We start from the raw sequence: 12,048 nt of genomic DNA, 5'->3' as shown, positions 1-12,048 counted from the left end.
CTTTCCACAAATGGCTGGAATCTCAATCTTTCCAAGTATTCCACCTGTCTTAGCTTTCCAATCACACTGATTTCCATAGCACCATGTAGTGCAGTTTCATGCTCCCAGAGAAGAGCTCTAGGGCTGAGTGTTCAGCAGTCCTGGGCCTCCACTCCCTCCCCACCCCATTTCTCTTCCTTGGAGTAGGGGAAGGACTTGGGTCCCTCCAGATCACGGTTTTGGTACTTTACTCTTTTCCTTGAGGTCTGCTGTTTTCCCCAGGTGTAGGCAGTCTGCTGCAGCCTTCTTTCCTGTTGCTCTTTCAGGGTTAGATGTATTTGCTATATTTTCATATTATACATGGTTTTGGGAGGAGGTTTCTGTCTCACTTCTCATGCCACCATCTTTAAGCTGATTCCCATGGAACACTTTTTCTTAACTGCTTTTGCTAGATAGGGAAATAAAGGGAACCTCACCTATAAAAAGTCTTTAAAAAAGAGACTATGATTCCCCAGAAGAAATATGGAGCCTCTCAGTGAGGGATCACCTAAGGATCGAGGTGGCACAACATTCATTGGTTCCCTGAGAAGGACCATCAACCCTTTGAATCTGTGAAGCCAGAAGCTTCCACAAAGACATACCATTTTACACAAGGCCCTCTCAAGCTTGTTCTTATGGTCCAGCAAGCTGGATCCTGAGGCTGTTTGCCTGCTGGCATTCCAGGGGTTAAGGAAGCAAGGAGGAAGTCTCCAGGTTACTTCAGTGTGTCTTCAGGGTCCAACTTGTCATTGCCTCTACACTTATCTAAACAGTGAGTGAAGCAAGGAATGTGGACAATCAGGTTGCAGGCTCCTGGCTATGGATCAAGTGCTGGGTAGACTGGAGAGGAGGCACCTGATGGGTGATTTACAGATATAAATAAGAGTAATGCAACTCAACTTGCTGGGCTATTCTGAGCACTGAACAAGCATGGTGTCTGGTCACAGTAAGTGTTTAATAATGGGAGCTGTTGTCACCGTGAGAATGATCTGGCTGCAGCACTGTCATCCCACTAGGTGAAAAGTAGGGTTGACTCATCTGATTCAGCTGTTTATATGGGTAAACTTCCTTTTTAAAGAGTTTTGTTTCATAATATTATGGAATATAGACATTGAGTCCATAAGACATAAAAAATACATAATAAAAAATCATAAAGCAAAGCTTCATGCAATTACTATCATGTAATTACTGCCCATGTCAAGAAATAGAATATTGTCAGGACTCAAAAGCCCCCATCTCCATCCCTTGGGTCCTTTCCAGATCACACATCTCCCCACACCCACAAGAGGTGACTCCCATCCTTCCATGGGAATGACATCTTTGGTTTATAAATGAATAGCTTTATAATGTATATATCCCCATATTATACATATATATATATATATATATATATATATATATATATACACACACACACACACACATATATATTTATATATATGCCCAAATATTATTTTGTCTGTTTAAATGTTATATAAATGGACTCAAGTATTCTTTTGCATTTTGCTTCTTACATATACACTATGGTTGTAAGAGTCAACCACATTGTTTTTGTAGCTGTAGTGTATGGTTTTCATGGCTAACAGTGGTTCTTTATATGAATATGCATTTTATTATCTATTCTGTGGATGGACATTTAGATGTTTTTTACATTGGGATAATTACTGACAATGTTAATACACATTCTTATATATGTATTCTGGTGTCATGAGCAGTAGGTTATATATTTAGGAGTGAAACTGCTGAGTCAAAGGATATATATATTTCTCTAAATTTATTAGACACTGCCAAACTCTTCTATAAAGTTGTTGCTCCAACTTGCACAACCATCTCAATGTACAAGAGTCACTGTTACTCCACACCTTCGCAGACAGATGGTATTGGTCATCTTTAAATGTTAGTCAGTTTGGTAGGTGTGTAGTTGCATTTAATTGTGGTTTTAGTTTATATTCCCCCAACTACTATAGAGGTTGTATAGCTTTTCATTGTTTATTGTCCATCTGGATTCGTCCTTTGTGAAGTGTCTATTTATCTCTTTGGCTCATTTTAAAAATTGGATTGTCTGTCTTCTTTCTTAACAAATTTTATCTAAATGGTACTTGACTGTCCCAAGGAGAATATATGGAGAAGAGTGGTGTCCTGGATCTCACCAGAGATGATTGTTAAAATTTCAGGGGTTTTGCAAGTAGATTGTTAAAGTATGGGTAGCTTGAAACCTGCCATCGTGGGAGTATTTGCACCACGGATATTGGCAAATGCTACAAATCAGGGCATTACCCACTTCCCACCCCAGAGAATCAGTGAACTACTACACCAATAGAAAAGACCATCTCTTTTGCCCTGCCCACAGTGCCATCTCTGTCAGAAATCCAGACCATATACATGTGGATTTTAATCTTTGATCCACTTGGAGTTATATTATAATAAAGTATATAGGTATCCAACTTTCCCCTTTTTTTTAAAGATGGCTAACCTATTGTCCCAATACCAATTATTGAACAATCGATCTTTCCCTAGTGATTAGAAGTGTCACCAGTATCATAAATGAAATTCCTGTGTTTTTTTCTTGGACTTTCTCTTTTGTTTAATCATCTATTTGTAGATTCACTGTTTCATAGAAATATCATGTGAGCCACAAATGCAAGCCACAAATTTAAGCATAAAGTATAATGTACCCCATTTAAAAAATTTTAAAGAGGTGAAATTATTTTTAATGTATTTTATTTAACCCATTATAGCCATTATATCATTTCAACATGAAATCAATATATACAAACAATTACATTTACCGTCTTTTTTTCATATGAAGTATTTGAAATGTGGTGTATATATTATACCTATGACACATCTCAGTTTGGACTGGCCGTATTTCAAGTGTGACTAGCCCACAGGCTAGTGGCTACCATATTAAATAGCTCGGGTCAATGTCTTTATCAAGGCAGGTGTAGTGCAGCCTTAGTGCTGTGGCTAGTTTAGTCCTCTTACTAAGGTCTGGCCCTCCCCGATTGGCTCAGTGATGTCTCTTCACTCATTGGTTGGAGCTTCAGTGTCTGCCAGCTCTAAGTGACTTTGGGAATTGTTTGGCTTACAGCCCCCAGCACTTGTTTTTTCCTCAGTGGTTAAACTTTGCCCAGCTTCTGAGGGCTTATTTGCACATTTGCACATGTCCACTAGTATTGAACCAAAGACTCAGGAAAACCTTTGTACAGATTTCTGAAATGTTTTCTCACTATCATGCCTTCCTTTCTAGCACTCTGCTCTGTAAAGTCCAGCAGCCTCCACCTCCTGAATGCCCGTCTGTCTCCTCAACTCTTTAAGATGGCTGTGCCCTACTTGGAGTCCCCTCCCTGCCCGCGTGGTCTCCAGGGGACTCCAGGCAGCAAGACTGGGTGATCCTCGCAAAAACCTCATTAGTTTCTTTTCTCTGAGGATCATAGTCTGTGCTGGGGTGGGCGGGGTTTGGGGAAGGTGGCAGGCTACTAGTCTGGTACTAGTTACTTTTGATGGCCAGAGGCAGAAGTCTTACTTTGTGAAATAGTGGGTTTGGGTTCATTTATTAGTTTTGCTGTTTAGTTCTTTAATAATTAATTTTGTTTTTATGAATCCCTTATCGTTGTCCTTTATTTTTTTGCAACTTCATTTATTTCTATTCTTTCATGTTTATTGAAGTAAATGTTTAGGGCTATGAGTTTTTCTCTGAGGACTCTTTTACTACTTCCCAGAAGAGCAGGATGTGGCATGTAGTATTTTTGTGGTCATTATTCTCTATAAATTTTTCAATTCTGATTTTGGTTCTCTCTTTGACCAAGAATTGTTCCAGATATTTAAAAAAAATTGTGATGGTGGAGTTTTATGTTTCAGTTTTCTGGTTCTATTATTACCTTTTAGTTACAATGCATTATAAATAAAGTTATCCACACTGTTTAAAATTTTTGAAAATTATTCAAGTTTTCTTTGTGATTTAGTATAGTCACTGTGTTTTTACCATGAACCTTTGTAAATAAGATGTTACTCACTTTTTAGGCTATAAATTGTTGATTGACTTTAAGTGGATAAATGTTAATTTAAGCATACAAGATAAATTTAAATTCATAAAAAGATGGCTGTGTGTGTGTGTGTGTGTGTGTGTGTGTGTGTTACTTGGGATGCCAGTATAAGATTTTATTTTAAAACTGAAATGTAGTATAAATTGTTAAACAAGTAAGAGCCTCCTGATATCTGTATGTTAAGATACATAGAATAATCAGAAGGAAAAGTCTTCCATTTCTGAGTTAGTAAATTCTCTGACTTTCCCAAACCCAATGGGAGCTACTTGCCCTTCTTGTTCTTTATAAAGGTAACAAATTCTAGTCATTACAGACTGGAATCAGGTTAGAGCCAAAACTCTAGCTAATTAATTTAGTCAGAAGATGGGCTTAAAAAATCTCAGGTCTTTCCAAATAAGTTAATAGTTATTTCATGTAAATTTCTCTGGTGCTCATATGATGAGATAATGCTAAATAACGAAGATTCTAAATCACATGTGTGAGAAAAGAACAGCATTTCATCTGCTTTGCAATCCATCTCAACAATCATTTAGGTAAAGAGCAAAATGATTAGTTAATATCTCTGAACAGGATAAGTTTTAACTTCTTGCTATAATTTCTTCAGAAATTCTGTATTATACTAAAAAAGATAAAATTATCTAGAAAAATAATGAAGAGGCTAGGCTATCAGGTACTTGTTGTTCTCCTCCAGAGTAATTCCTTAAGTTAAATACTTAAATCTATGTGTGTTATACTCTATGTGGATGTATTAATTAGATCACTATACAGAATAAATAACAGTAAAATATTATAAAATAATTCCATTGCAAAATATGTCAGCACTTATTTAATATAATTACTAACTTAAAATGGAGGTGTTCAGTGAGAACTTTGATATTTTATTCATTAAAAGAAAAGGCAACATGTATTATTTGCAAAAGCCAAGATATGGAAGCAACCAAAGTGTCCATCGATAGGTGAATGGATAAAGAAGATGGGGTACATAAACGCAATGGAACATTATTCAGCTATTAAAAAGAAAGAAATCCTGCCATTTGCAACAACATGGATGGATCCAGAGGGTATTATGCTAAGTGAAATAGCCAGGTGGAGCAAGACAAATGCCATATGATTTCACTTATTTGTGGAATATAAAAACAGAACTAAATGAACAAAATAGCAGTAGACTCACAGACACTGAGAAGTGATTGGTGGTTACCATGGGGGAGGGGTTGGGATTGGAGGGGTGGGGAGGGTGAATGGGATAAAAGGGAAAAAATTCTGAATCATAATATAAATTGGTCATGGAGATAGTAGTACAGCATGGAGAATATAGTCAATGATTCTGTAGCATCTTTCTATGTTGATAGTAACTGCATTAGTGGGAGTGAGGATTTAATAATATGGGTAACTATTGAACAACTGTGTTGTATAACTGAAACAAATATAAGATTGTATATAAATGATCCTTAAAAAAAAAAGGTAACACAGCCCATCAAAAAAAAAAATGAAATTCAGTGCTTAAGAAAGTGTGAAAGCCACTAGCCTAGTTGACTTCAAAGGTCACCTAGAATGGGTAAATTGTGAATATAAATTTGTGTAGACTCTAGAGTGGCCCTGAGTAGAGCTGACTGATATCAAAGGGTACCTGAAGTATTCTTTCCTCTTGCTTTTCATCCCTTTTCTTTTTCCCTTGTATACAATATGCTAATAAAAAATCTAGATTACACAGTCACAGGCCAGGTGCTATATCAGTCTGTTATCAATAAGTGAGAGCACATTAAGCAGTTTTTAATTGGCCTTAGGAAAGCAAAGGTGAAGTGAAAATTTACGTCTCTTGGACCCTTGTTCAAAATGTATTTTTCCATTTTTACTGTAAAGAATGAATTTTAATTAGCTTGATTCATTCTCACAATTTGGCCATGCATTTGTAATCTTTGTTCACACTTTAGGAAAGAAAAATTTGATGAAAGGAATTGGACAATAATGGAAATCTTGTCTAAGCAGAACAAATTGGAATTACCAAATATATTGCAGGATGACTGGCATGCTGCAGCTGGGGAGAGACGCATCAGGGCTTGTAACTAAAGAGAATCCCTCTACCCAGAATGCCAGCCTGGCAAAAGTCTTGTCCTTAACAGAGAGATAGCATCCCAGAGTGAGTGGGAAGTGCTTTAGTGCCAGGAAGACCTGGATTTGAATCCTGACTCTGACCCTTTCTGGTAGGTCACTTAATTACCCTGATCCTCAATTTCCTCATCTGTAAAATGGGCTAATAATATCCTCCTTGTAGGCTTATGAAGACTGGGAGAAATGTATTATGTGAAAATGCATGGTACATAGCAGGGACTCAGAGAATGCTCCAGAGGGGCATCTCAAAGGAAGGATCTGTGGCTGGGCTGAGGAAATTGTGAGGTTCCTAACCTGTTTTTCTCTTAAGAAAGAAGTGGGCAGGGAAGACATGCTGCTGCTGGTGTACGGAGGGGTGGGGGAGCTGTTCCGAGGCCTTTGTCTTCTTAGTTACTCTGGGACAGCAAACAGCTGGGGGCATCTGAGTAAATCTGTTCTGAAAGCGCCAGGAGTCCACTCTTACCCCATGAGTGTTATGGGAGCTGAAGGCCATGACGGTCATTTAGCTCAGCACAGTGCACTGATAAGGAAACAGGAGTTTCCTGCCAGCAAGTGGGTGCCTAGCACACATCACATGGTCGTAGTGGCCCAGTGAGCTGTGGAGAGGGGTCAGAGAGAAAGGTACAGTTCTTGGCTAAGGAATTTACAGTTTAACAGAGACAAGAGCTAGACATGAACGATGCTAATTGTAAAAGATCCAGTGGCCGTAGAGCTTTTTTTCTTTTTTTTCTTTTTCTGAGACAGTGTCAAAATCAAATATACCCTGAGTTCCTCAAAGCATGAATTCAGCGTTGGGTTAAGAAAATACAGTCCCCATATCATTATGTGCATCATTCAGGACTCATTTCCTTAGCACACACCATACTTCCAGAATTCCTACCCTGTTAGGAGTGTAGACTCAGAATTTTATAGATTTGGGCAAATTTCAAGTCTCTCACTCACTGTTTCCTGCCTGTGGGAAGCACCTATTCTCTGGACACTCCAGTTACTTCCTCTAACATGACCACATTACCTGGTGGTCGCTACCATCATTTAAGGATGTCTCACAGCACAGGGCCTGTGAGAGGCCCCTAGGATGGACAGATAAAGGGGATCTGTTTTCTTCCCTTCAAGACAGTGGCTCTCCACCTGGGGCAATCTTGTTCCCTCTGAGGACCTCTGGCAGGTCACCCTGGGGGGTGAGGCAGTAGGGCTCTACATTCTTCAGCGCATCGGGCAGCCTCCCTCCCCCTCCTCCTCCTCACACCATTCCCTGTTATTTTGGAATTAGGAGATGAAATGGGCCCATTAGAGGTTTCTTCTCTCTAATGAAAATGTTGTATGATTCTTAGTGACATTTTTACACTGTGGCCCTGTGGGGATGCCTGGCAGCCTCCTCCTGCTGTCCTGACGCTCATTCTCTCCGGAGGGCACGCTCCCCACCAGGGGCATCCTGGAGGATTGACATCCTCATCCATATACATGTCCCCAATTAAAGACTTCCCGCCGCTACCGGGAGGGGGCCTGAGCGGTGGAGTGAAACTGAAAAGGGGGCCCCGTGCTCCTCGGGTCTCTCCGCTGGAAGGCGAGGAAGGGCCCTGCGAAAAACACCGGGAGAGGGTCGTGCTCTGGGGACAGGCAGGACTTTTACGGGGATTCTGTTGGACTGTTTGGGGCCGACATCCCGAGGCAGCGGCTCCAGGCAGCGCCCACTCTGCGGTTCACGGCGAACACCCGAGGGCCCGAAGGCAGGGCACCAAGGAGGCGGGCGCTGCACCGCGGTCCTCCACGGCAGCGCGGCCAGCTGGCTGGCTGGGGAGGAGGGCGCGCAGAGCCAGGCGCCCCCAAACTGGCGGTGGCCTAATCTTTGAAGGGACCCCTGGGTAGCTGCGGGAGTGGATGCGGGGCAGGAGAGGGGGAATTTGTCTTTCCCTGGCTCAACCCTGGACTTCAAGCCCGGGAGCGCACCTTCGCTTCCTCCCGCGTTGCTCCTCGCTGGGATGGGCTTCGCGGCAGCTGGCGACAGCTGGCTGAGCGGTGGCCGCGTGGGCGGCAGGGGAGGTGGGGCCACCCGTCGCCCGGTGCTCCCGAGGCATGATCTGATTTCTGGACCCTGACTGTGTGCTGAGTCAAACGCCGCCACTGGGCTGGGTCTGCAGCCGGGCCTCCGAGCACAATCAGCTGTAGTTAATGATTAATCGCTGGCCACCCCGCCTCCAGCAGCCCGGGCGCCGGTGCTCTCAGAGCGTGGGTTGGGGCCGGCAATCTCCAGGCAGCCTGGAGCAGAGCAGAGGGCTGCACGGCAGAGCGCACGCGGCCAAGGACTAGGAGCGCTGGCGCCTGGGGGCAGCGGGACTCACGCCGGGCGGGAAGCCTAGACCCTCTTCCTTCCGCGCTCTCCCCGCCCTGCTCGCTCCCACACCCCAAACCCCACCCCCGCGCCTCAGTCTCAGCTGGGTTGGGCTGCTCCAGGAAGTTTCCGTGAAAGCACCTGAAATATTAAGTTAACCTTTTCCAAGTGAGCTCCAGTGAGAGAAAGCTCTGGGCCCATTCTGCTGAGTCGAGAACGTTGGGCTCTGCTGGGAAGAAGGGAAGTTGAGAAAGTCTTTGAACCTCATGGCTTCACACAGCGGCCCTGCCAGTGACTGTTCCTTTGTCATCGATCACAGCCATGTCCCCGAGTTCGAGGTGGCCACCTGGATCAAAATCACCCTCATCCTGGTGTACCTGCTCATCTTCGTGGTGGGCATTCTGGGAAACAGTGTCACTATTCGGGTGACCCAGGTACTGCAGAAGAAAGGCTACTTGCAGAAGGAGGTGACAGATCACATGGTGAGCCTGGCTTGCTCGGACATCTTGGTCTTCCTCATTGGCATGCCCATGGAGTTTTACAGCATCGTCTGGAACCCCTTGACCACGCCCAGCAATGCCCTGGCCTGTAAGCTCCACACTTTCCTGTTTGAGGCCTGCAGCTATGCCACACTGCTGCACGTGCTGACGCTCAGCTTCGAGCGCTATGTTGCCATCTGTCACCCCTTCAGGTATAAGGCTGTGTCAGGGCCCTGCCAGGTGAAGTTGCTGATCGCCTTTGTCTGGGTCACCTCTGCCCTGGTGGCCCTGCCTTTGCTTTTTGCCATGGGAGTTGAGTACCCGCTGCTGAACGTGCCCAGCCACCGGGGTCTCCCTTGCAACCACTCCCGTACCCGTCACCACGAGCAACCTGAGACCTCCAACATGTCCATCTGTACCAACCTCTCCAGCCGCTGGACCGTGTTCCAGTCCAGCATCTTCAGCGCCTTCCTCATCTACCTGGTGGTCCTGGTCTCCGTGGCCTTCATGTGCTGGAATATGATGCAGGTGCTCATGAGGAGCAAGCAGGGCACGCTGGCCGGGAAGGGGCCAGAGCCGCAGCTGAGGAAGCTGGAGAGCAAGGAGAGCAGGACGGCCAGGAGGCAGACCATCATCTTCCTGAGTGAGTCCTGGGAGGAGGGCAAACGCGAGCAGTGACCCGCCGCCGCTGTCCTCCCAGCCAGAAGTGTTGCCTTAAAAGTGTCAACTGAATTTCTGAAGGCTGCAGAGGCATTGATCTGAGCCTCTGTATGTTTCTTCTCTGTGGTTTGGGGTCTTAGGTTATGGTGAAAGCACTGGACCAGGATCAGGAAGTCTGGGCATGTTGAAGAACCACTGCTCTGTGGCCTCTGTCAAGTCACAAAATGTCTTGGGTAAAATGGAGATAGTAACACTGAGAAATGTGAGGGTCAAATTAGGTAATGCTGTCGAGGTGGAAGTCCTTTTGAGAAGGACGAAGTTCTGCAGAGATAAAAGGGAGCATTCTTACCTAGCCCGTGTACCGTGGAGAATCTTTCTCAGGCAGTTGGATTTTGTTCCTGTCTTCCTTCTCTGGAGGAGCAAGACAGTCAGGAACACCTACACTCCGGGCTGTATTGTATTTCCCAAGAGTGACCCCCTACCTAAGTCTTAAGAAACTGGAGCTCTCAGACTTGCTTTCCCCAGGGTAGTGCTTGAGTTTCCGCTGTGGTGGGTCTGTTCCTTAGCAGAGCTGAGAAACATGGCAGGGACTGCAGGCCTGTTTGATTCCTGAAATCACAGATTCCTGGAGGGTCATCCAAAATACCCAATTCCCATGCAGAGATGCCATTTGTTTTGCAAACTTTTGTTGTTATGCAAATACTTAAAGTCAGATCTTCTGTGTAGGAAGGAAGGAGCCCACAGTCTAAACGCCTGCAAGGCCTTCAGAAGCCCGCCTGGTGGCTGCCCTTTGGGAGATGGGGCTTCAATAGAAAAACAAAGTTTACACGAGCAAAGGGTTTTAAAAATATTTTTTAGCAGAAATGAGAAAAAGATATTGCTGTGGTTGTGTGAGTCAAGAGGGAGTTAGTAAAACAAATGTTTCCCCTTCTCCCCTCTCCCCTTTCCAGTGTGGCATAAGGAGAAAAATCATGGTGCTGTTTGTTTTGGTGTGAGAAACCTGAGTAACAGGTTCCTGGGCCAGGATAGACATGAAAGAAAATTTGGAGGCACTCAAAGAAATGACAAGAACCTGGTCCTATCTCAACCCTCCCCTCAGCTTCTGTTGTGTCTGTACAGTTGACTTGATTTTGCTCTGTGTCTGTGCAAAATGAGAGGAGGGACTTTGCAGTTTTTGCTGCCTGCTCTACGTCAGGGGCCATGCTAGGCGATTTATATTTCCATTTCATGGAGGAGGAATTTGAGGCTTGGAGAAGATCTAATTCAAGTGCACGTTGAGTGCGGCTCCCAGATTCTCACCTTGCTCCTTAGGGCAAGGACGTGAGTGACTGGCTGGGGCTTTCACAGGCTCCTGGTGACGGGAAAATGAAATCAAGTGGGGTTTGACAGGGACAGTGCTACTTGGATTGGTCTGGTGGTGTCGCTGACTCCTGCGGCAGGCTTGCTGGAAGCTGTTGTAGCAGGTAAGGTCATCTGGGGACTAAGGAAGGGCACCCAGCCCGATTCAGTCTCTCTCACCCACTGCTTGCTGCTCAAACGATTCCAGGAAGGAATGAACACTGGATTTGCTTGGACGTCTACTGGAAGGCTAGTTCTCCCTTCCCCCATATACCCTTAGGCATATCTTAAACTTTGAGCAGAAATTTAAACTTCAGTGTGAATGAACTTCCTTTTTTGTTTTTGTTGTTGAATGCAGTCCCCTACCTGCCCCTGTAATTTAGGAATTAAGGCTGCATTCGACCAAGGAAAAGTCATTAATTTATCTTTGTTCTCTATTGGACCATCTCTGTGTTTTCATGTTTCTCCCAATAGATGTCTCTTTTCCTCTCAGCAGATATCGTTCCAAGTTAAAGTCAGTCTCCATTTTGTAGCATAAAGTCAGAATGCCGTAGACTTTTCCTTAGAGATGGATAGGATCTTGGAGATCATCTCACCCAGCTCTTGGTGGCCTGGAATGAGTTTGTTCTCCCTGGTGCGCTCATTCCTTCTTTTAGTTCTACCCCCCCTTTCCTAGAACAACTATATATTAATCTCCCACTGTGTTCCCTGCATAAAGATTGTTGAACGGCCATCAGTTGCTCAATGTGCGATAGTGACTTGGGGGAATTACCATTGGTATTTAGCTCATTTCCTCTGCAGAGGTTTTCAAAGCAGTTCTTGCGAAAGTACCCCTCTCTCAGTGAATTTCAAAGAGCTTTTAAAAATAGGAACCTCACTAATTAACTCAAGTTAGGAAATAAATTAATGGAGTGAAGAGGGAGAAATCACGGCCTGCATCCATCAGATTAATACAATGCAATTTAGTTTGTGGGTTTCATAAAACTTCTGCTTTGGGGCATTTTTAACCCAGAACAAATGAATATATAAATTGTTTACAAATCGCTGAATTTAATAGAGTGATTTAGCT

General features: G+C 44.0%; 1 protein-coding gene across 1 annotated transcript in view; it reads left to right on the top strand.

Moving 5' to 3' along the window:
* Window positions 1-8,733: 8,733 nt before the first annotated feature.
* Window positions 8,734-12,048, top strand: part of GPR39 (G protein-coupled receptor 39) — a 179,244-nt gene continuing 175,929 nt past the window's right edge. Inside the window, exon 1 of the mRNA XM_036886551.2 lies at window positions 8,734-9,624. Coding sequence (XP_036742446.2) covers window positions 8,769-9,624 — 856 coding nt within the window. The 5' untranslated portion in view covers window positions 8,734-8,768. The remainder of the gene's footprint in view (window positions 9,625-12,048) is intronic.

Source organism: Manis pentadactyla, chromosome 8 (assembly GCF_030020395.1).
Source record: "Manis pentadactyla isolate mManPen7 chromosome 8, mManPen7.hap1, whole genome shotgun sequence".
Lineage (NCBI taxonomy): Eukaryota > Metazoa > Chordata > Mammalia > Pholidota > Manidae > Manis > Manis pentadactyla.
Note: the sequence above shows the minus strand (reverse complement) of the source record. Positions and strands in the feature narration are given on the sequence as shown.